At 41.2% G+C, this 25912-nt stretch overlaps 2 protein-coding genes across 2 annotated transcripts; both read right to left on the bottom strand.

The window, feature by feature from the left end:
- Positions 1-3858: 3858 nt before the first annotated feature.
- On the bottom strand, positions 3859-6777 carry btg4 (B-cell translocation gene 4; the record flags this gene model as incomplete). Its single annotated transcript, XM_080013751.1, has 4 exons — positions 3859-4074; positions 4706-5003; positions 5898-6035; positions 6605-6777. 4 exons carry the CDS (start codon positions 6775-6777, stop codon positions 3859-3861), a joined length of 825 nt encoding a protein of 274 aa, XP_079869877.1.
- Positions 6778-14593: 7816 nt separating this feature from the next.
- LOC307240348 (dual specificity protein kinase CLK4-like) lies at positions 14594-25676 on the bottom strand. The gene is made up of 14 exons (XM_080014105.1): positions 25591-25676; positions 23862-24027; positions 20993-21084; positions 20574-20734; positions 19899-19986; positions 19305-19371; positions 19106-19219; positions 18022-18188; positions 17689-17783; positions 16887-17016; positions 16378-16460; positions 15636-15715; positions 15437-15527; positions 14594-14923 (listed from the first exon to the last, which is right to left on the bottom strand). Exons 2-14 carry the CDS (start codon positions 24023-24025, stop codon positions 14774-14776), a joined length of 1482 nt encoding a protein of 493 aa, XP_079870231.1. The 5' UTR covers positions 24026-24027; positions 25591-25676; the 3' UTR covers positions 14594-14773.
- Positions 25677-25912: the final 236 nt, after the last annotated feature.

Genomic DNA, 25912 nt, shown 5'->3' with positions numbered 1-25912 from the left:
GGAATCTACGGCCCACGCTATTGGCTTACTCTATCCTCTATTTAGTCTGACGACAAAACCAAGTCGTCTTCCCTCCTCTTTTCCCTTCGACTCGGAGGAAGTCTAGGTCGTTGTTGCAGTCGCATCCGAGGTGAATGTGAATCTGTTTATCGCAGAATATGCCCAGATGCAATATGTTTACATATTTTACTTGTCATGTTTTGTGTGTTGTAATTTTTCTGGGGGGTGGGGTATTTTTTTTTACGCATATTGTCATTCGTTTTTACATTTTTGTTACTTTATTATAATTTTTCTGTTGTTTTGTTGTGACGTGAATACGTTGATCGGAGAGGGGGCTAAGCTCCGATATATATATATATATATATATAGAAAATGTTGTCAATTTTGGGGTTTTATTGTATTTTGCTAAAAATGTTTTTCTATTTTAATTCTCATTTTCATTATTATTGCCTATTATTTTGATGTGTGCTGCTGTAACACCGCAATGTATCCTCTGGGTATGAATGATGTAAGTATATGTAAATTGTCCATGCCTTTATCTCCTCAAGGCAAGACTACTTCATCGTCTGACCAGCGATGGACACTCATCACCAGGTCCCCGGGCGCGTCCACGAATGCTGCCCACTGCTCCTGGCTGTGCCCCCCGAGGAAGGACAAGCCAGGATGGGTTAAACGTAGAGGCCTCATCCAAAGCATGTGCATGTGTGTGTGTGTGTGTGCGTTCATGTGTTGTAGTGTGGTGTGCTGTGTGACAAATAAAGATTGTTCTTCTTCTATTGCAGTGCACCCTTCAAGTAGGGCCATCCAAAATCTCCCCTGTATTCAGAACAGTACTGCCAGGATCCTGGTTGTGAGAGTGAGGTGGCAACATGTATTATTGTAACTATCGCTGCACTGGCTCCCTGTTTATTTATATTACAAGTTCACAGTAACATTCTCCTCTAGATTCATAGATATTCTCAGCCGATCTCAAGGAACTTAGCAAACCCAAGCTTACCCGACAAACCTCTGTAACCTTTGCTCCTGCACACAATTTAAAGAAAGGGCCTTGGTTGTTTCTATTGTGTATTATTCCATCTTTCCCTGTAGTATTTTAAAGATTTTAAGTAAGATTTAATGTGCATTATATATAGATAATTTTTTATTAATAGCAGTCATTGTAGATTCAAGATTCAAGATGTTTATTTGTCACACATATACATACGTTCATACATAGTGAAATGTCATTGCAACACACCCGGAGATTATGCACAATAAGTTCAGTTGTTCTAAACTGTACACAATAGCTAAACGAATTACTACCTAACTGATTCCTAAAACGTAAAGCAGTTAGTAAATAGTATTAAATTAAATAAGAAAAGGTAATACTAAATGGGGGTACAAAATAGAAATAAAGGGAATAGACTTATGTATATGGGATAAGCTATGTGTATATACAGATGTGTGCAGTAAAGTGGCATGTGAATAAAGTGAGGTAGTGTGTGTAGAGATATACAGCACAGTATACAACAATACGACACAGCAATAGAGTAACACCAAAGAGAACAGCAAGACAGCGCAGTATGCAGTAACCCAGTTCAGTGATACAGTATGCAACATACAGTGCAGTAAGGCAGTGGGGCCTATGTGTGTCTCAGTGAGGACCCCTGGTGAGTTCAGCATTGACAGTCCTTATGGCTTGCGGGAAAAAGCGTGGTCTCAGTCTCTGTTTTCACTGCGTGACTGCGGAGGCGCTTGCCTGACCGCAGCAGCTGGAACAGTCCGTTGTTGGGGTGGTGAGGATCCTTCATGATCCTGCGGTCTCTGCTACTACACCTCCTGGTGTATACGTCCTGCAGGGAGGGGAGTGTAGTTCCAGTGGTACGTTCAGCTGAACGCACCACTCTCTGCAGGGCCTGCCTGTCCTGAGCAGTACAGTTCCCAAACCAGGCAGTGATGTTGCCTGTCAGGATGCTCTCCACTGCTCCAGAGTAGAAGGACTTGAGGATCCTCATCGAGACCCTGAATTTCTTCAGCTGCCTGAGGTGGGAAAGACACTGCCTCACCTTTCTCATCAGAGTGTCTGTATGTTTAGTCCATGTTAAATCCTCTGTGATGTGGACTCCCAGTTACTTGAAGTTGCTCACCATGTCAACAGAAGTCTCATTAATCACCAACGGTGCGTGCGTCCTCGGTTGTAATTCTCTCCTAAAGTCCACAGTCAGCTCCTTAGTTTTGCTGACGTTCAGGTGGAGGCTGTTGTCCTGGCACCAGAGTGACAGGTCAGTCACCTCCTCATGGTAGGCCTCCTCATTGTCGTCGTTGATCAGGCCCACCACGACGGTGCCGTCAGCAAACTTGATGGTGTTGGAGCTGGACCTGGCCACACAGTCATGTGTGTACAGGGAGTACAGTAGGGGGCTGAGGATGCAGCCCTGACACAGAGCGTACGCAGTAGTTCAATTTAAAAGTATTAATGCAAACCGTTAAAAACTAGAGAACATTGTTGGAATTGTGTGTGTGTGTGTGTGTGTGGGGGGGGGGGGGTGGAAAAGTGTACTGCAAGTTATGCTTATGATTTATATGCTACTTTAATTATATTCGTTAACAATAAATTATGGGGAGACCACATCGGCACTGTGACCCTCAGATGTAGGTCCATTATATCCAAACAGAAACCTTGGTTCACCCTGGTGAATATAATCTTCAGTTATGTAAGCCCCACGTCCACCCAATTGTGATTTACCATGATTGCCACTTCATTCAAGGCATCATCTATGTACTTTAGGGTGGTGGTGGTAAGCTGTAGAGAGGTTCCACATTTTAGACCAGTGGGGAAATTTGTGTTATATATGAATAACACGTCATAAGGCGTTGGACTCCAGCATAGAGATAGAAGTGTTATTCACAATGACATGAAAGGCCAGTCTTCCAATTAGCTTCGGGGAGGCAATGAAAGCAAAAGCTTGTGTGTCAGATACAAAAGGAAGCGACTTCTTTGGTGAATATGATCTTAAATTAGTTAGCCTGTGTAGGCACAGTGAGTTGGAGGAATTGCCTGGGATATGCAATATTTCAATTTATTACATCCCCTTGCTTTGAATATAGGTAATTTGTAAAAAATTTTAATGGCCATTTATATCTCATCACTTACCAGATACTTCCTTGACAGATGTCTTAATTTGACCAATATTTCCCAATGCAGTTTATATTCTATCAATATATACAAAGTCAATCTAATCCTAAACATTTACTATACCAAGTGGTTTAATTCTGATATGGGTTGATGTGTATGCAGTGTGGCCAGCCGACCTTTACAGTATTATACACCAATCATGAAATGCACTGCCAATACTGCTATTCACAGCTGTGCCTTAGCCATCCGCTTACTTTGTGTAATATCGCCTTTGTGATTAGATTATAAAACTATCAAATTCACATCCACGCATCTTTAACAGAATCTTATTTTTGTGCAAGATGTTTAAAGTATAGTATCGCGTGCGCTAGGGGATTCCCACATTTGAATGATTTTCCAGTTAAGACATTTTAGTCAGTACAACACTATCATGGGATGAAAATGCCAGAGATCTTTATTTACATCAGATACATTCATTTTACTTTAAAAACAATCATTTAGATCAGAGGTTTAATTTAAAATACTTTAGGTTTTCAAAAATATTAAAAACATGCTTAAACAGCATAATTTCAAAACCATAATCTTCACAAAAATATTACTTTTATACTTTAAAATTTTTTTTTACCCTTATGGGTAATCACCAGAAGCATAAAAAAGTTACAGAATTGTTTGAATGAAACCATAGCAGTTTTCTCGGCTGCGCTATTGTGCAGGTGAAAAATAGAGACTAGATCTGGTTCCTTCTATGACCGGGACTTGCTAACCCAGTGGTACTTGTCAACACGAGGGCCGGTAAAGGAGAAGCTTGGTCGGTACGGCTTGAAGCCCTTCGGGCCGGAGAACTGAGAATTCTGAGCACCAGATAACGGAATGTGAGGTGGGAATCCCTCTCCAGCAAAAACCTTCCTCTTGGGGTAGTTTATCCAGGTCTGGGGTGCGCCAGTGGAAAACTCACTGAACTGAGGAGAAAAGGAGGAGAGACTGATCTGTCCACTTTCCCTTCCAACATATATAAAAATGAAAGTGATAATTATGCAGATATCTAATGCTGGTTGGAATTCTTTTGGAACACCTTGAATTTATCTGAGGCTACGGTACAATAGTGACAGATGAATAGCACATGCAGTTTTCCTTCAAAGACTTAATGTGTACCAGTAGAATAAGAACTATCATTGCTGGTCGACCATGTCTTGTAACCACATATAAACCTGAGTTTTGAAAACTAATCTTAAATCAAGGATAACACACCCCCCCCCCCCCCCAAAAAAAGGGAAATTAGAGGATTAATATGAATTCTGAGACTTTTCTACAAACATTTGTACACATTTAAACAGTAATGCAATTACTTATGTGGTGCAGGGGTGAAAAGTAACAAAGTACAAGTAGGCAATGTACTTTTCCAGGTATCTGTATATTTGGCCCATCTGCACACACACAAAAAGCTATACTATCATATTATGTGCATTATAGGCTGTTATAGCAGGTCACTGGATACTTATTTTTATACTCAGTATATTTAAGATCAAGTGCTTGTATACTTTTAGCCATGTAATTTGTGTCTGTTTATCTGTAACTTGGCTTTGTACCTACCTGGTACACACTGTTTGGGTTGCTGACTGTGGGGATACTTTTGGGCTCTAGGCTGGTGGGCGGGGCTAATGCAGGACACGGAGCGGCTGATTGGCTGATGCTGCTGCTACTCAGAGCGGTGTCGTCCCCGCACCCCCCCCCCTCCCCCTCCTCCTCGTCGTCGTCCTCCGAGGACGCTGATTGGGTGTCCAGGCTCGCGCGCTCCACCGCGCTCTGGATGCGGCGGGAAAAGTCCCCGTCGCTGCGGCGGCAGCCCTCTGACGTCACGACGCAGAACGGAGCGCTGCGCTCCCCGTACCTGCGGGGGGGGGGCGGGCAGTCAACGAATACCGCGTTGCATTCTCATGACGAAAGAACGCAGATCCCTCGAGCGATTGGCCAACAAGAACAGGAAACACAGAATATGGCGTTTCCAGGGACATTGCAGATTGTAGCCTAGCTTCCCGGTTAGCATGTGGCATCTTCCATGCAACGCGTACTGGTTAGTTCCACATTGTGGTGAACAGCCAGAGCAGGTGAGCATTCAGTTACAACCTACTTGAAGTGGAATGCATTTTCATTGTCATCCTGTGTGACCTTTGGGCAATGGTGGCAAGTAAGAAAATACAGGTTCTTTGTTACTTTATTTAAGTACTTACTCAATACGCTCTACTTTACTCCACTACATTTAAAGTAAACATCTTAACTTTTTACCTCATTACATTTCGAACACATGTGACATTCATCTTTAAAAAAGATGAATGTCCATATCGATTACGCACATTTTGGTATTTTTAGAGCTTAGAGCTTATTGTGCGTAATCACCGGGTGTCATGACATTTCTCTGCATATATGTAGGACTGTATGTATATGACAAATCTCTTGAACTTGAAAATATCCTTAAACTGATATGACACCAGCTGTACTATTGTTTGTAAATTTTAAAGTTTATATAAAAATATTTGATATGCATGCCAAAATTATATCCCATACTACTTTTGTAAACCAATCAGGATCTGCAGGAAAAGGGTACTTTATGTGTTATCTTTATGTATTATCAGTGATATCAGGGTACTGGATATGCCAAGTACTTGACTTTCTACTTTTAAGAGCAAGTACTTACTTGTTAAGTAGAAACATTAATGCAGGTAGTTGTTCTTTTACTGACGTAAAGTGTCTGAGTACTTGTTCCACCACTGGCTCTGGCTCTCACCTGCAGAACACTTCTCCTGGGTCCACCCAGAGGGTGAGCTCTAGGGGAAGACCGAGGTCTTCGTACCGCACCGCGCTCCGAACACACGCCTGCTCCAGCACGGGATCCCTTTCATGGACTCTGTTCATCCGCAGACATCTTGAAAAACAAAACATGAGTCGTCTCCAGAATAGGTACTTCGAAGCATACGGCGTAAATACATGAGATTTTCAGGACTGGAAACCGGGAGCACTGGACAAGCAACATCTCACTGGGCGGTGGTCATGTGCTTTTTGTAGTAGATGTATGTACTCAAGTTCACACAGTGCTTTGAAAGGGTGATCATTTCATCAGAGGAGCACATTTCTATTACTCATTTATATAACCTTTGTTTGTCCCTTTTGAAAATTATAAAATCAAATTGTTCAGGCTCAGAAACCCTCCATCGTCCTGGTACGTTTCCACAAGGAATTTCTCTTGGCATATGGATTTCATCACACACGACAATGTTAAATTGTATGATAAATGGGAATAAAAAGATCCTTCTAAAAAAACAACCCATGTGAGTATGTATTTTCAGATGAACTCTATTATTATTACTATTCCTTGAGGCACGAGTGCCGATTGCTCGTTTTTTTTTTCAGTTATTATTCTGAACTCACTTGCAGTGATGCTGTGCTTATGTCCACTCAAGAGACGAGAAGGAAACAAACCCACTTTGCACTCACCTGTAGGCCTGTCCCTTGCTGGGAGTATTGGGGTCCCAGTGATTCTTGTAACTCTCAAACAGTGCAGACGTGAGGGCGGCAGCGAAACACTCTCTGCCGTCATTGTCCAGAGAACCGTATCTCTTTACCAGCCGGGCCACAAAAAACACAGCAGCAGCGATCTCTTCTTTCATGGCTCCGCACTCACACAGAAGTCACAAATACAAAAAAAAAAAAAATGCACAATAGCACGCACAGACACACTGTAGTCCCAAGGACTGAGGCGCCAAAGCCCGCAGGGCTTACTCAGAACCCAGACCTCCACACACAATCCGACTTAGAAACACTAATATTAACTAAAAACACTCACGCACATTTACAATTTTAAAAGCAACAAAAACCAGTGTACGGTTAGCCTCTACAGTTAGCAGTTGAGCTGCTTAAAAAAAAGGAAAATTACAACATAAAACAGAAACTTAAACTGCAATGCAGGATACCTCAAGCAAACATATTTGCTCCTGAAAGACCAAAGATCCCTTATTCTGGTTTCTCAGGCTACACAAGCCCCGCCACCAGCTCAAAACCGCAAATTAAGATTCTAAAAGTTTAAACCTTGATTCTTTCTTCTGTCACACAAGCACCAAAATAGATATAGATAAAACAGCATCCAAGTGGAAGCTGGCATTGATGAATGTGTGTATGCAACAGTGTGTGCGCACACCTGAACATGGTTGACTTAATGGGCTGAATGGGGAGGGTCAACCGGTCAGATCCAATGGCTTTTATTTATTTATTTATTATTGTTTGTCTATACACACACACACACACACACACACACATACATATACATATATATATATGTATATATATATATATATATATATATATATATAAATTTATATAAAATTTCCTTTTGAAAATAAAGCCCTTATCTAATCCAAACTGATTTTTATTCATGAAAGCATAATAATAATAATAATAATAATTATTATTATTATTATCATTATTAATATTTACTGTACCTTTACTTATTTACCATATATATTATTTATTATATACCTTTATATGTATAGCACAACATCCAACTCGGTGTTTAGCATTAGGAGAAGGAAATAAATTGTAATAACAAAAGAAAAAGGCAAACCAGTAATATGCATTTAATAAAAAATAAGTAAATATTATAGTCAGTTTCAGTTCTAGGTCGTTTTGGGTCATCAATATAGTGCGATCATCCCTCAATTCATTCTAAAGTAATGCTCACAATATAGTTATCTAATAGGGCTCTTTTCAATAAATTATAAGGGGTGTTGTAAATTCATTGAGCTTATAGCCCATGGGAGGAGTTTCTGATGTTCCCTCCACCACTCCAATGGAACCTCACTGTTAAGGGGGCTTGATTGTAGGTAGGACTGTAGCTCAGAGGCTACACTTTGTTCCAGCTGGTAGGTTTGGTCCGGCCTGGTCCTCTCAGTAGCCTTAAAGAAGCTGTCCAAGGTCTTCTTGGCACAGGGTGCCTTGGCCTCCTCAGCAGTCTCAGTGGTCTCCACTTGGGGATCAGGAGGGCCCTCCTGGTAAAGAGAATTAGAAAAACAAATTCAATTTAACTTAACATTTTCAAAATCCATATCTGGAAAGTATTTTTTTTTTATTATATACCCTTATCAGTCCCACAATGGGTAAATTTGCAATTTCTCTGCATTTACCCTGCCTACTAGCTGATGTATCTAGGAGCAGTGGGCTGCCATAAAGAGGTGCCCGGGGAGCAGTTAGGGGGTTAAGTGTCTTGCTCAAGCACACATCAGCACACTACCAGGAGGAGCCAGTGATTGAACTGGCAACCTTCTGCTTACTAGATGACCTGTTCCTCACTTAATTTCATAAATATTACCATGACTGGGTATGACGAGCCACCCTCGTCATCTCAGAACCCAGTCCGTCTTGGATTGCTGCCACCTTGTCCTCCTTTACGAATCTCAGCTTGAACCGGGGATCAACAGCAGAGGCCATGTCCAGCAGTTCCTGTGTCAGTGGGTCACTGTATTTTTCATTGAGGTAGTCCAGGACTTTGGTCTTGATGGGTCTTGTTAGGTCTATATTGTCATCTTCAACTTTCCAGATAGGGGAGTTGAAAAGGCGGAGGACTGGCCTTACAAAAGATACACTGACACTCTTCTCGCTGGAAAGCCCATCAGTAAACTCAACTAGAGGGCGGAGTGATTTGTTAATGGCCTCTGGTATGTCACTGTCCTGCCATGTGGGGATGAGATGTCAGGTTTTCCTGTCATCCGACAGGACATGTGCAATGGCCCTCTTCTGCTCCATGACTCTCTATGATGGCCTGCCGTGATCCCCACCTGGTGGAACACATTGACTTGAGTGAGTGCTCTGGAAGCTTCAGTTGCCCTTGTGCCGCCTTTAGCTCCCTCTTACGCCTGTAGCTGTAGGAAAAGCAGCTCACCAGACTTTTACAGATGCGGACAGCGCGGTCAATCCTATGATCCTTCATTACATTCTCTAAAGAAGAACATTGAGTTTCATGTAAAAATCAAGGCACAGAATAGAACCTAGGCGGCTTCTGTACACATTTAATACAAATTATTAGTATTAATAGTCGTAGTTGTATTATTATGGGTAGTAGTAGCAGTAGTTGTATTATTATCATTATTATACTACCAAGTATATTCACATGGTATTAACACACAACCATCCAATAGTCTATATATGAAACATTTCAATTATTTACATAGTTCCACTTTTTTTTTCTTTTACATCAGTTAGCCTATTCACCTATGGTGAGATGAAGTCTGTGGCCAAAACACTGGAGCCTCGTCCAGTTGTTCAGAAAGACTGACCTGACTATGTTGGATCTGTTGTCTGTCGTAATGCAGACGGGTCTCTCCTCCTGCAATTCCCAGGCCGACAATGCTTCCCTCAGAGCATTGCTAGTGAAATCCCCTGTGTGGTCCTCTGGGAAAAATGATGCTTGGAGGCATCTTGTGTTCATTGTGAAATCGCTATCGATGTAGTGAATCGTAAGGCTCATATATGGCTCCATTGTTCTGCTTGACCACAGGTCAGTTGTGGTCACAAAATACGGAACATCAGCAAGCTTCCTCTCTATTCCCCCCCGACACTTTTCATACAGGGCAGGCAAAGCCACTCCAGAGAGATGGTTACGTGACGGGATCTTGTATCTTCTGTCCAAAATGTTGACCATTTTCTTAAAACCGGGACTATCCACAATGCTTATTGGACACGTCTTTGCCAAATGGAAGTCGATAGCCTCGGTTATATCAATATGTCTTTGAGAACGTGTTTGAATTTGAGTTGCCTTATACAATGTCCCCCTTATGGATGTCTGTGTTTGACGGGGATTTTGTGGGGTTTTGGGCTTCATGCATTGTTCATATTGCACTTTATGATGACTTTTCAGGTGGTTGAAAAGATAGGTCGTGTTGCCGCTTGGCGCTGACATGACGTGAATGTACACTTTGCAAAGTATGTGTTCCTCCTGATTAACGTCACTGGCCCGATACCTGAAGTAATTCCACACAACGGAAAATGAACCCTTTTTTGGAACTAACCTTTCGCCTTCCTCTGCTCCTCCTGACATTTACTTTGTCCATCATAGGACTTTGCCGGTGTATTTAAATTTTGCCTTGTGGAGCCTACTGTACTGCACTAGTTTTAGAGGTGTTGCAAGAGGTGGCAAAGACGGAAATAGTTTATCACAGCAAACTCGAAACAAACACCTGTGATTGGTCAGACAAATTAACCCATGAATAATCTGGGTTAATTGGGTTAACACCAGAGCAAGATTTTTTATATACACTTTGTCTTTGTTTTGGAGTGGAAACACCTTGTCACAAATTTAATAATAATATATATATTTTTTTATAAAAAATAATCGCCCTGATCAATTAATTGTGGAGGCCAATATCGCCATTGCGATTAATATATGATTAATTGTGCAGTATGTATATATATATATATATATAATACATAGCTAAAATATACTATTTGACAATGCAACGCTCAGTAAACACTCTCCCAGGTTATGAAAACCTATATAATGTGTTTTTTCATGGTGTCCTATGTTTGCTTAAAAGGTGCGAATTAATTAGTAATTATAATAATTAGTATTATGATGAGGTCAGATGTAAATTTGATTTGTTGATACAGAGGTTTATTTTTAGGTTTATTGTCAAATTAATCTATTTCTTTATTGGCCATTTGTTCTCATGTGTACTATTCTTATATTTCTATCTATCTATCTACATTTGCCGTTGAAATAACCTAAAATGGTCATACATGCACCGTGGTTAACATATACCCTTGGCATTCTAAAAGGATCCCAAAGAAAGAAGAACAAACTGGAACTATAAAAGACATTTCTGCAGAAAATGTGTTTATTATCAAACAGTTTTGGATAACTCCAACAAAATTCAACCAAGAACACAAAAGACAATCAACTCTTTTCCAAGGGTAAATTAATAAGACCACCCAGGTCTTATTCATTTACCCTTGGAAAAGAGTTGATTCATAACATCCTGTAGATGAGAGTAGGATCCTAAACGCTGATTGAGAGAGAAGGAACTTCCACACTGGCGACAAAAGACAAATAAATAGAACAGAAACCCTGACATCTTAAAAATACAGCCTGACAACTGTGTTTCTCTCAATACTGGGGGCAACTTACCCACTTCAGTGATGAGATATACATTTCAAACAACGCTATGCTGTCTGAGCACTGAAAATATAAATAAATACAACAAATTGATTAAAGGTAAATGCAAAACCTACACAATACAATGGTTTGGCCCTGCAAACTAACGACATCCTTCTGTAATCTCTTTTTAACTCTGCACTAAAGCCGACGTTTTAACTGGGACAGAAAGTTGACTCCAGCCCCAGGTTGGAATCAGCAGTGTGATATTTTGACAAATCAAAGGTAAGGGAAGGTCAGTGAACTCAGCTTGTCAGCAGCTCCTTCAAAAGTATTAAGATGTCTTGTATTCAGTTTTACAATATTAGGCCATAAAGGTCATTAGGCCATTTAATAGCATTACATTTGAATGTATGAGGTCTCAATTTCAACATAAACATTTTATCAGATTTTATTCATCAATTCATTTTATTTTGTCAAAACTAGTCACATTCAAGACAACATTTCTGACTAAGTTCTGTCCTACGTGAGTTCCGTCCTACCGTAGGACAGAACTCACCCTTGTCGCAGCTGTGATGCGATCAAGCCGTTTCCGGTTGACACAAGGTGTAAGAAAGTTCTTAAAAAGTATGCCAAGTTAAAAAGTGTAACTCTCCGATACCTGCAGACACACTTGAACAGATGGATAATTTGCTCTGGGTGCTTTTACAACACTGTTTCTTGTTCTAAATGAAAGGTTCTGTTTCATTGTGAGCATGGCCAGCGCCTAACACTGCGAGGGCAAGCGGTTCCATTCCTGCCAAGACAATCCGTAGCTCAAACATGTTTGCCCTGTTTTGCACCTTTGGTGAAAACCTCCACCCAAGCGATAGATTTTTAAAATTAATTTAATGTAACTTCATAATGTTGCTTCATGGGCTTGTGTGATGCAGGTTGTGCCCAGCTTCTAGAGACCCTGAGATTTGTCCTCTGACTTCATAACTGATACAGTCCAAAACAACACGCCTTTGGAATACATGGATGTAGTGGCGTGGATGCATTTGTGTATAAGCATATGTTTATGTGTGTGTATACAGGTACTCCTCACTTAACGACCGAGTTCTGTTCCTAGGACCAGGCCATTAAGCAAATTGGTCGATAAGCGAGGACCCGTGTTATTTCACGGTAAGGGGGCGTGGCGATTGCGAACGCTACTGTAGTGAATACTGACAGACTGCAGGAATAAGACTGAGAACAGTGATGCGTGAGGAGATGTTTGACGCCGTGCACGCACACCGCGGTATTGTATGCAGTGCACAATACCAACTGGTCAGAGAGCTGGTCGTAAGTCCGAAACGGTTGTTAAACACGTAGGTCGGTAAGTGAGGAATACCTATACTTGTTTTCTATCCTTGTGGTGACTTTCACCTGAATGCACATCAACCCTGTGGGGGGGGGGGGAGGAATAGGGGCAGCCCGGTAGCTTACCAGGTAGTGCGCACCATACCCAAGGCTCAGTCCTTATCACAGCGGCCCGGGTTCAATTCCAGCACGTGGCCATTTGTGCATGTTATCCTCTCTCTCTTCCCACACTGTCAAATAAAGCATGAAAAAATGCCCGAAAATACACTACTCACAAAAAGTTAGGGATATTTGGCTTTCGGGTGAAATTAATGTAAAAAGTTCACACTACAGTGATATTATATCATGAAAGTAGGGCATTTAAGTAGAAGCATGCAATGGTGATTTCCTCATCTCAAACAATTTATTGAAACAAAAGCCAACAACAGTGGTGGGTTTACCACAACAAAAAATGTCAATGTCTCAATAACTTGTCATGTGCCCTTGAGCATCAATTACAGCTTGACAACGACGTCTCATGCTGTTCACAAGTCGACTTATTGTCTGCTGAGGCCTGGCCCCCCACTCTTCTTGAAGGGCAGCCCTCAGGTCATTGAGGTTCTGGGGTACAGAGTTACGAGCCTCTACACGGCGACTCAGCTGATCCCATAGGTTTTCTATGGGATTCAGGTCTGGAGAAAGTGCAGGCCACTCCATTTGAGGTACCCCATGAAGTAGAAATTAGGCCTGTGTTGTTCATGCAGGGGCACAATGACTGGATTAATGATGTTATTCAGGTAGTATGGGCTTGTCACTGTACCATTCACAAAGTGTAGGGAAGTTCTGTATTGACTAGACACACCTGCCCACACTGTAACACCACCACCGGGTGTCATGACATTTCACTGCATATATATATATGAATATGTATATGTATGTGACAAATAATCTCTTGAACTTGAACTTGAACCACCAAAGGCTCGTCTGGTGACAACAGTGGCTGATGCATAGCGCTCTCCTTGTGGTCTCCAACATCGTTGGCGGCCATGATTTCTGCTCAACGTGAATCGACCTTCATCAGAGAACAGCATGAGGCCACTGGTCCCTCGTCCAGTGTAAATGCTCCCTGGCCCATGCAAGACGACGATGCCTGTGCCCGGTGGTGTGGTCAGGTACCCTTGCGGGTCGTCTAGCTCGCAGACCACGCTGGTGTAAACGGTTTTGAATGGTCTGACGTGACACTTGGGTGCCCCTCACCTCCCTTAGATGTGCCTGGAGTTGAGTGGCATTCATCATCCGGTTCCGCAGGGCACTGTTCACAATGAAGCGGTCATCAGTGTGGGATGTGGCCAAAAGACGTCCACTTCTATGCCTTTCTGTGACTCTTCCAGTCTCTCTGTATCTCTGTTGCAACCTGCTGATGACACTCTGTGACACTCTAAGCTCAGTGGCCACTTCCCTCTGAGAACATCCTGTTTGAAGCCTCACAATGGCGAGGTAATGTTGATAAGTTGTTAGGTGTCGTCTTGGTCTCATGATGTCAAAATGTGAACAGCATGATGAAGAGGACTGTTTAAATACCAATTCTAATTGAACCAGGAAATGTATTGGTCGATTCAAGGATCAAACACCTGTTGTGAATTTTGCCGTTCAGCTCCTTGTTAGAGAACAGCAAGTTGTGCAAAAAGTACTGAAACATTGAACAGTTGGACATGTGCATTCAAAGGTTTAGAGGAGGTAAAATTAAGTTCACCTGTAAAGGTTATAGTGCATTTTAGGTTCATCCTGAAATTTCACCCGAAAGCCGAATATCCCTAACTTTTTGTGAGTAGTGTATATCTTAAAAAAAAAAAAAGGGAATACGTCTAGTGCAGTTTTCTAGTCCACACCGGGGCCATTTTCCATGACACCAATCTGTGTGTGTCATGGAACACCCTTACACAGATCATTGCATTCCCCCACAAGGTGCCACGTTCCAGATGTGCTAAGGGGGGGTCATAAGATTAGCGTCCCCTATTGGTCAAAGATGGTATTCAAGTTTGTGTTGGTGAACTTTGTGTCTTTCTTGACTAAATTTAGTCACTATTAACTTGGGAGCTCAATGATCAAATTCTGTATGTATGTATTATTATTCTATTAGTATTACTATGTACAATACTAGTATAACATGTGCGTGTGCGTGTGTGTGTTCGTGCGTGTGTGTGTCATGTACAGCAGCCCTTCCTGAGTGGTTTGAAGAACGGGTGCCAGAGGGCTTCCTCCGTTGTGATACGCCTAGAGAGGTCGTACTCCATCATACTGCCGATCAGGTCAAACAGCTGTTGGTGGTCCACACTTTTACTCTGTAAGTATTGCTGCAAAGACACACACACAACATTATAGTGTATGTGTGAGTGTATAATAATAATAATAATAATAATACAAATACATTTCATTAACCGAAAAATCTATAAGATTTTGTAGTCTAAAAAGTCTGGAATGAACTAAAACTAGCAACAATATGTACTGCAAATCTTTACCTTCTATGAATATGTTGTTTACTGTGTTTTTACAATAAACACATGGATTCATATATTGTTAATTAATTCTGTTTTCACAATATAAATAATTAAAAATGTACTTGCTTCTGTGTTATTTCACATTTTAGCTGGCCAATTGCCAACTGAAATGGTCATTTTCCTTGCACAAAAACAACATCGAATACATATTTGTTTTGTCATGGCAGTGATGAAAAATAATACCTAAACTAAAAAGAGAAAGTCCTTATACTTCTCCTGTACAAAATTGAATTTATATTTGACACAAAAAACATTAACAATGGTCTACAAGTAGAGGTGTAGAATGAGGCTGATGGACGCTTGATTGACCTTGAGCGGTTTGCAGTGTTTCCTGACGTAACATCCGGAGGAGCTGTGCTCGTCCCAATCCAGCCGCTCCCGGTGCACGTAAAGCTGCTTCCTACACATGCACGCACACATGTTGAGTGCTAGTTGGTTTTGTTTAACAATCTAGTTTTGCAGAAAAGTTCTAAATGTTTAATTATGACTTGGAGCTGTGTCTAATGACCTGGTTTTCTTCAGTAGATGAGGAGGAATGGGACCCAGGACTCTCTCCATCATAGCCAGATGCTCCTTACTGTTGTGAGTCTGAAACACAACCACACACAAACAGACAGGCTCACTTTTTAGCTTTCACTTTTCACACTAGGGCTTGGCAATGTGTGTGTGAATGGGTGAATGTGAGGCACATACTGTATTGTAAAGCGCTTTGAGTGGTAGCAAGATTAGAAAAGTGGTATTTAAGATGCAGTTCCATTTATAATATATACTGTAAAGTAATGAAGGGCTTTTCACATAACAATCCCTTTCTGCGCTCAAGGCTGTGGTTGTGTGGAAAACCCATCAAGTAAAAACTCACTCCGGATAGAGGGAAACATCACGACAGTGTGATTGGTCCAAGTATGTGTTAATAAATCCCAATTTGTCTTAAAAGTGGATTTTCATTAAATGCGGCTAATATACCATTGTATGTCTTAAGCAGGCGTAAATAAACGACTGGAAGTATTATCAGTACAGAGACATATCACACACACATTTGCTCACATTTCATTATGGAGTTTTGAGTTGAGTTGAGTTTTACCACCTCAGACTCAGTGCAGGAGAGCCACCCACTAACCAGTGACCAATAAAGAGTAAAAAATGGTGTTTCTTTCAACACCTGAACCAGATGTGAAGCAATACTCCATTATCTGATGTGTCTGACGGTCTGTGGTGAAGGTCTATGTGCTCCACGGTGTGTGTTTGCGTACCTGGAATAGGGTCAGCCCCAAGTAGAACTCCATGAGGATGCAGCCTAAACTCCACACATCACAGGCTTGGTTCCAGCCCAACTCTGAGCCACACACACACACACACACACACACACACACACACACACACACACACACACACACACACACACACACACACACACACACACACACACACACACACACACACACACACACACACACACACACACACCTTTGATGCTGTAATCAACATTATTGAAATACTTTCCAGGACTTGGATTGAAAGAATCGTATCCCGGCGACATATTTCTCTTCTTAATCAAATACAAAGGTGAGGGTTTGGATGGATCGGCAGTTAGTTGCCCGGTCCCCACAAAAGGATTGCCATAGCAATGGATTATAGCTTGTCGTCATCAACAGGATGGGAACACATACACAAATATAATTGTACGACTGAGAAAAGTGCGTTCAGAAAGCTTGTCAGCAAAATCCATCTGGGTGGGTGTAGAAGCTTGGTGTGTCCATACCCAGAATGACCTCCGGCGCCCTGTAGTGACGTGTTGACACCACAGAAGGGTGGTGTTCGTGGTTAAATATGGCACTGCCAAAATCCACCACCTTCACATCCAGCCTTCTCAGGGTCCTCTCATCTCGCTTCTATCTCTCACACACACACACACACACACACACACACACACACACACACACACACACACACACACACACACACACACACACACACACACACACACACACACACACACACACACCTTGAGTTGATGGATGGGTGCGAGCATTCCTCATTGTAAACCGGAGACACTGCTGACGCTGCAGGTTCAAGGAGGTACTCAGTGTTTCTCTCAACTAAACATAATCAATTAAACTTAGGACTTCACAAGGTGCCTTTAAAACTACCATCTTACTATATAAAGCCTTTGATACCAATCTTTGATAAAATGTGGCAACAAATAAACAGACATTCAAGTTCAAGAGATTATTTGTCACATACATATACATACAGTCATACATATATGCAGTGAAATGTCATGACACCCGGTGATTACGCACAATAAGCTCTATAAGCTCTAAAAATACTAAAAAATACCAAAATTTGCGTAATCGACACAAGGTGCTCGCGCAGGCAGCCGCAAGGGGAGGCGCCACAATCGAGATTCTGGGTTCTATAATTATATAATAGAATTACTCAAAATACAAAATCTGCTCATGGTTATATTGGAGCAAAAAACAAGCAGATAGGTGAGTAGTGAATAAACAACTACACTGGATGGAGGGACTGAAAGGTTTACTCAGAGGTAGGTAGTGATTTACCAGCGTGTCGTTGTACTCCAGGTCGTAGTTGGAGCACACAAACAGAATGTTTTCAGGCTTCAGGTCCGTGTGGGTCATCTTGTTGCGATGCAGGACTGAATAAAAACACAATAAAATCCACACCACACAGAGACACTCTTGAAAAAGTTAATATATACTGTAGGTATACAGAGTGTGCAGTAGAACACAGAAGATGATTGTGATCTGCCCTGTTCTTTTCATAACTCCAAACACTTTCACTGTCTTCAAATATTATGGGATTCAAGAACCGTCAATGGCAACTGGCTGGTGACAAACAGCAGGTGGTTTATTTTGGGCGATGGCTGGACTCACAGCAGACGGCTCTGACGATCTGGAGGGCCATGTGTCTAATCTGCTCCACGCTGAACGGCAGGAATTCGTTTTCTCTCATGTAGTCAAATGTGCTCAGACCCAGCAGCTCAAACGCGATGCAGGTGTGGCCGTGATGGTCGAACCAGTCCAGCATCCTCACACAGGCACTGATTGAAGATAAAGAAAGAGAGGTAAATGACGAAAATGAAATAAATGAGAAAGAGAAGAGAGCAGACATATGGACTCGGCATGGGACGATTTGATGTACCACAGGGAAATAACCAATAATTACGCAGCTTCAAATTTCAATCTCATTTTTGTAAGCATGTTTCATTACTGTGTTTTGTAAAAATGACGTTTCTTGTGGTCACTGATCACCCAAAGCAGGCTAACACATTGGACCAACCCCATGGACGAGATTGATTCAGTACCACCTTGCTATTGAAGGTGACTCCTTCTCAAGGTTTTTTGCATTTTTGTTTGCCTGGGTGGTTTCTGGAAGTTTTTCCCTTCTCCAGATAGGGGTCATGACTATGATATGCTGTTGATTTGTATGTGAAATGTGAAACTTGTGAAGTCCTTTGATACGTTAATCTTTACTTGACTTAAAAAGAAAAAGATTTCCCCCTCTGGAAATTTTCTATGGTCATATTTTGGCTTAATGAAAAGCTCAAAGGAGAAACTATCTGTAGAACATACAGAAAAGTTGTGGTGAAAAGGAGCAACGTTTCCAATTCATTTCCTATATCAAATTCAATGGAAGGTAACCTTTAGTTCAATGTCATGGTTCATCTAACCTTTCGATGGCCGAAGCAGGGTTATGTTTTTAATGTGATAGAGTTAGCAAAGCGACTGCACATCTCTTTACTTATGGTCATGGTACTCTCAAATCTTTAATGCAAACAGAGCTGACAGTGCACATCGCTGATATTCTTATTTATTTGTTTATTTTTGGCAAATAAAATGGGACCAGATAATAGATCAGTGAAATTTCACATACCATTGAGTTCTGAGATTTAATTTTGAAATCTGCCTGTTTCAATATAAAACACTTGAAAACACAGACGGACGGGACTCGACTCACAATATGTTGTCGTCATCCAGGGTGAGGATTTCCTCCAGCACTGCGATTTCAGATCGGGCGGCCTCCCGGAACCTCTCGATGTTCTTCACTATCTTCAGAGCCACGCGCTCACTTCTACCATACACACACACTTAATTCAGATCTCAAATAATCAATCTCTCACAAAAATTTAAATCAATAAGTTATCCCCTGGACTTACTTGTTCCTATCAAGACACTCCACCACCTTGCCAAAGGCTCCTTCTCCCAGTGTGGAGACCACCTCATCTAGGTTGCAGATGGACAGTGGGACAGACAAGAGACAAAGTGATGGTTAATCAGTCGTGTAGAACAAGCAACAGAACAACGGTCTAGAATTTGTAACCTGAAGCTAGTAATCAAAGCCTAATTGTAATTTCTGTTTCTCTCCACTACGTATTTGCACAGGTAGAACCAGGTAGCGCTGTTGGACTCAAACTTGCCATTTCAATCATGGCTCATTTCAAAGAGTAAATTCTCATGGAACTGGATTGTTGGTTATTTAAAGTGGTTCTTCAGGTTCTTCAATATATCTTTTAAGTGATGTAAGTTTTAATAATATTTTGACTGGTATATTTGTGGCTGATAGCGGGACACAGTTTCAAAATACTATTAAATCATCACATAACAAACTCTCTGATTTTTCCTCTGACAGCGGGTTGGGAAGTTGCTTGTGTAATAAACTACAAACCACTGTAATGAATGCATAACGGGGAAAAAATTCCAAAACAAATTAATAAATATATAAATAAAAGATTAAGGTGGGTGTTGAGTACATCTTTCTTTCAGTATGAAGCCGGTGTGACAGACCAGGTGTCCCTCTTCATCGTCGTCACAACCCTTCCTCCTTGTCCTGGGACTCTGCTGCCGTCGTAGGTGCCCGGTCGAACAGATTCAGGCCAAAGAGGGCCGTCGTCAGATGGATGACGGTGATGGAGGGAGGGAGAGGAGGGAGGGATGGATGGGCAGACAGAGGGTATTGTGGAGTATGGCAGAGGGTGATAGCGGGGTCGTTTTCAAGTCCGCCCCAAAAAGATGTGCAGAGAGACCGGTGTGTGTGGACGGTGCAAGAAAAGGCATGGCAACATTTTCAAACACAGAAGTCACATTAAAGCACTCCGGTCAAAGAAAGCAATGGGGGAAAGCAAGAGTAGAGCAATAGAAATAGAAATAGAAAAGCTTGAATTAAACCTAATTTAGCTTGGAATAACCTTGCTGGATTTAAAAAAACATGAACAATATCACTGGTCAACATCAGTCCAGCGTAGTCAAAAATAAGAAATGAACCTATGGGAATAAGTAGGCGAGAAGAAAATTATCTACAATTATCGTAGTTGTAACTCTAAAGCCACAGATCTGTCCATGTTTTAGGCAAGAAGGGGCAGATCTAGCAACTTGGCTGAGGAGGAGAAGAAGAAATAAGAAGAAATTTAAAAAAAGGTCTTGCTTACCGAGTCGCTGCTTCTGCTGCGGCTCAGACTTCTGGGCTGTGTGTGTGAGTAAGAAGGGTATGTGTGTGATGAGATGTGGTGTGCTTTGGGGGCTGATGACAAGCTACGCGGGGTGTCTGTGTTTGAGTCTGTCTCAGTACCACAGCTTTGGGGTCCGTTGTCTACCAGCAAGAAAACAGACACAGAGACCAGGGCAGCTTCACCATCTAATTTTAAATTAACAAAATGTGACAATTTTCTGATAATTTCATTAGGTTTTGCACTTTAACACTAACTAAAACAGTGACCCTAGGGTTGTGATACAAACCAAACTGTCAGTTTTTTAATCCTTGCACCCACATGTGATGCTACAAAATATTTTACAACCAATTCAGGAAAACAGGTATCGTGTCAGCTAAATGCATGAAAACACTGAATACCTTTTCCATAGTCGGTGCGGACCAGGGTGCCCATGCTCTCTGTTGTGTTCAGAGCGTTGCTGTCCCTGCTGGCCTCTCTCGCCTCTGTCCTCCTGGAGGTCGGAAGGAAAAGTATAGGACGGAACACAGAGGTTCAAAACAACACACTGATAAATACAACCATTTAGGCAACAAAAATATAAACTAATAATATAACAGAAAGTAAGTAAAGAGATGGCAGCATCACCAAGCAGCAATACAATCAATCCACAAGAAATAAAGGACAGGAAATAGGCAGTGGTTGTTTGTGAATATATTGATCCAGGTGGAAGACGACCAAGGCACACAACTTTTAAGCCATAAGTGAATGTTATTTGCTTCCCTTTTTTCAATCCCTTTTTAAAATATCAGCTTCTACTCAAAGCTTTGCAATGGTCAATTTTGATTTGCTTTGCACTTTGATGAGGCCCATTTCAAAACATCAAATCAGCTTTGATCACTCATCAAGACCAAATCATCCAAAACATGGAATCAGGGAACATCTCTGTAACTTCTGCAAGCATCATTCATTTTGAAATGACATACATATAATTGTTAATAGATATGAAGCCTGCATATTATCACACCTGGATATATATTTTCACTTACCTGCAAAGTTCAAATACAATTCCTGTCGAGTACTCACCAGCACTTGTCCATTATGTCCACTACTACTATGAATACACATAGACCTTTTCCTCTCTCTACTTTTTATTCAAACCACTTAATGTGGAAAAGCATGTCCATGAAATTAGCTTCTGATTGCATTTGAAGCTGTGGCCGTCAAAGGAATAATCCATCACTGTCCAGTAAATTACAGCCGATTAAAACATTGCATTATGGGACAGTTAAAAGACATGCAAACTGGACCGAAGTGGCATCTCTCCTCTGTCCTCTGAGACAAAACCTACATTGTCTAAGATTAAAGCTTAAATCCAGCTGAAGAATTCTAAGCTATGTCCTTTTAGCCGCTGCGTCTCTGTACTCCGTAACTTAGAATTTAAAATAAATTGTTCGTCCCTGAAACAGATTCCATCAAAGCCCTCCAACTGTGAGTAAGAACTGTGGAAAGAGAACTTTTTTTGCCCTCTCTCTCTCTCACACAAGCACACACGCACACACACTTGCTAACTGTCCTTTTTCCTTGTGTCTCATTATCTTTGTTTCCCCCTCACACAGATAGGGACGATTCTCTCCTCCCTCCCCGCATAGAGGCCAATGGTCTCTGTTGACACTGCTAAACATAGCATGGGCTCTCCACTGTTCCGTCAGAGTGCTCTCAATGTCCAGGCTTTCCCTTCCTTGGGCTCAGGTGTCAACGAGGACTCGGCTTGTCCAGAATTATACAACTGTTGGTTGGTTGAGCCGAGCCCCCGCTGTGTCCTGTCGTTAAGCTTGGGCTGGGCACGATGGAAGAATATACGACCACAATAACATTGGGGAATGTTACACTTTATATCACAATATCAGCTTGTATATTCACATTGCACATTAAAGCATCCAACTGGGGCTGAATGCAACGTGTGATATCAGCCCTAAACTCTCTTTTACATAACTTAGTCAATTATTTCAGCTCTCATCTTTTTTTTTTCCATCATCTGTCTGACACATACAAGAAAACACTTGCTCAAAGGTTGTGTTCTAAAAGTTACCAGCCGGGAACTACCGTAAAAATAACCAACCGGCAGGGTGATCAGGACCTCAATGGAAAGACCAAGCCAAACGTGATACTTTCATTATTGGAGTTAAATAGTTTATTCCCCCATTCGTTGCTGCTTTTTAATAGAATGCCTGATTGCTTTTATTCACGTATGGCAGCGAGGTGATGACAGGTATTCAGTTGCGTTCAGGAGATAAGAGGCAGCTAAATACAGACCCAGTTCACAAAGTAAACACAATGTGCCCTCTCGCGCCACATGTTCCTGCCACAGGGACGCCAGACACCTCAGTTCTTCCCACCCGAAAGCAGTATTTACATGTTTTTACATGTGACTGCATGTTACAGAGTCAGTTTTCTCTGTTGTTTTTTGATTACACAAAGCTGCTTATCTCTTTTGAAGAATGCTTCAACTGTTCTCCGTGGTCTCATGTTTGTTGAGTGTAAACATAAAGTGTTGTTTTTAACTCAAATTTAAGTAATTAGTGAATCGGAATCATTACAGAGTGACAGGTCTTCTTAATACTCATACTGATAATAATATACTTACACCTTTTTGCACCATTGTTATTTTTATTGTTCATATAAACTCTGTTAATAACGATAGATAGATAGATAGATAGATAGATAGATAGATAGATAGATAGATAGATAGATAGATAGATAGATAGATAGATAGATAGATAGATATGATGCTGTAAAACATGACAATTTCCCCCCAGAAATGAATAAAGTATCTATCTTCAAACTGGTAGTAACTAAGACCTAGGAATGCCAGCTATGGACCTTGGCCTTCCTCCACTGGGAATGGCCCCCAAGAGGGCCCGTAGCCCCGCCCAGTGCTTCATTTCAGGCTGTAAATCTGTGAAGGGAATGTGTCACTCCACTTGACAACATGCAGGCCCGTTGACACTCACTTACACAGTCCTCTCACTCACTACGTCTCATGAGGAGCATCTGCAGCTCGATAACACTGCCAGACATTCTGAATATCACAACGAACACATATTCCGCTATTAGTAATAGTAGGAGCAAGCATATTTATCTGGCATTTTTCTATGCAACAGTATGCACTGGGGTATTCTGTTAGTCCTATTAGAGGTCCATGTGTGTCAGTATGCACTAAGTTAGTCCTATTAGCGTCCATGTGTGTCAGTATGCACTATGTTAGTACTGTTACAGGTCGACTCTTACCGTTCATAGGTTTTGAAGTGGTGGTTCTTCCTTGTGCTCCTCTCTTTTGGTTCTCCTGTGTAGCTGCTCCTCCTGGGTTGTTTGAGGAGCGGTTCCTCCTTCTCTTGGCTATTTCCCTCCATCCATTTGCTCTTTGGGTAGCGAGGCCTCTTGGTGCGCCGCATATCTGCCAACCAGGCGGGCGGAAAAGGTTGCTAAGCTATAAAATATTATGCCCCCCCCCAAAAGAAATCCCAGCCATAACCCTGACCCTTAGCCTCAAGGGGTGTCCAAGGCTTCTCCTCTTTCCTCTTCTGGGACGACGGGGGGTATTGACTTTGCCATTATGATTGGATACATTCCAACGATCAAGATGAAGATGTAAAAGATAATAATGCATGTACTATTTTGAGCATGATATAAGTATTTGTGAGGTTCAAAAGTATCCTGAGGTACAATGACTGGCAATACTGTGGGATGTTTAAAGAGCAACTGTACCAAAACAACACACTCAATGAGATAGGGTTGGGTATCAACTTGTCCATGGATTTCTACCAAATCCAATGCAGCCTTTTAATCTTCTCATCGATCCGATTCTTTAGAAATATATTCCTGCTTTTTAAATGATCAGCGGTAATACGATGAGTTTGAGTGGAGACACCATCTTTATATATATATATATATATATGAGATGATCGGAAATTAAGGTTTTGGTTTTATTATATAATTCACATTACCTTAAACTTAAACTTAAACTTCGATAAGATGTACCTCTTGGATTCTATAGCATAGGTCTTTCAATTAAATCTTAATTTCCATGTATTGATATAAATGCTAAATTATATTGATATGATAAATCATTCAATCTCAACCAGCCCACCTAGTGCATGAAGGTTACAGTATTTTCTTCTTATTAAATAATTTGGAGGAGTATGTATGCTGTTCACCATGTCCATCCATATTGCTGTTGCCTTGACATTGGGAAATCTGAGTGTGGCTGTAATAAGCATTTCACTGACCTGTAAAGGTTGCTCAACACAAATAACTAGGAACACATTTCTCCATTTATGTCAATAGATTGACCTGGACACTAATAAAACGTATCTGTATATTTAATATAGCCGGTATTTATGCAACATTCCATCTGCATGTTTGCATCTTGTCCAGGTCATTTTAGTATATAATTGATCTCTTTAGCAATAATTTATCTATTTTCACAGTTTCTCTGCTTTACTCTGACATACCAAAGGCGCGCAGGTATACAAGAGAAAATTGCTTTTAATTTCATCACATCAATTTAATTTCACTTTCCAGGAGGAATGAAGCATTGTTTCAATGAGCTGTAAGGGAACCAACACATTTGTCCACGTCCGTATGCCTGTACATCAAAGTAAATTATTACTCTCACTTTACATGCGCACATACATACATACATATACACATACGCATAAGTATTTGTCGCTGTATATGTTTGACTTATATTTGACGCTTATTGTAAATATTATTTTTAGATTCAGATTATATCATTTTTATTATTACTCTACCTAGCTTATTTGCACAGACTTCGGAGTTGTCCTGTTCTATTTTATTTATTTATTTATTTTTGTAGAGCAAAGGGGGGATTTATGTGTGAATAATCCTCGCTTCGCACAGCGGAGAAGCACTGCTCACGCTTTCCAGAGGCTCTGACCCAGTAAAACACGCCGTGGCCGGTTTAAATTTCCCTCTTAAACATAAAAATACTCCTCACCTTTGCAGTGACCTATTTCAGCTCCTGAAAGCAGATACTGTCCTTCCCAGAGACGGTATAGAACCGACTTCAGCCTCGAACCGGCTGTTTAGTGTTTACGATCCGCTGTGCCAACTGTTGTTTGTTTTACAGCACGACGACCTGCTTTACGGTAGATGGAACGAAAGGGCCGGTGGGACTTGCAGTTTTATATCATGCGCGATGCAGTGAAATGGTAAGAGGGAAAATACAAAGGCTGGGCAAAACAAGGGACGGATGATTTTTTTAAAATAATGATCTAAATTGGAAAAAAAATATTCAAGAAAGGCAAATGTGTACAAGG

The sequence above is a fragment of the Zeus faber genome (genome assembly GCF_960531495.2).
Source record: "Zeus faber genome assembly, chromosome: 14".
NCBI classification, from domain to species: Eukaryota; Metazoa; Chordata; class Actinopteri; order Zeiformes; family Zeidae; genus Zeus; species Zeus faber.
The sequence above is the reverse complement of the archived record's forward strand: the minus strand, read 5'-3'. Positions and strand labels throughout refer to the sequence as shown.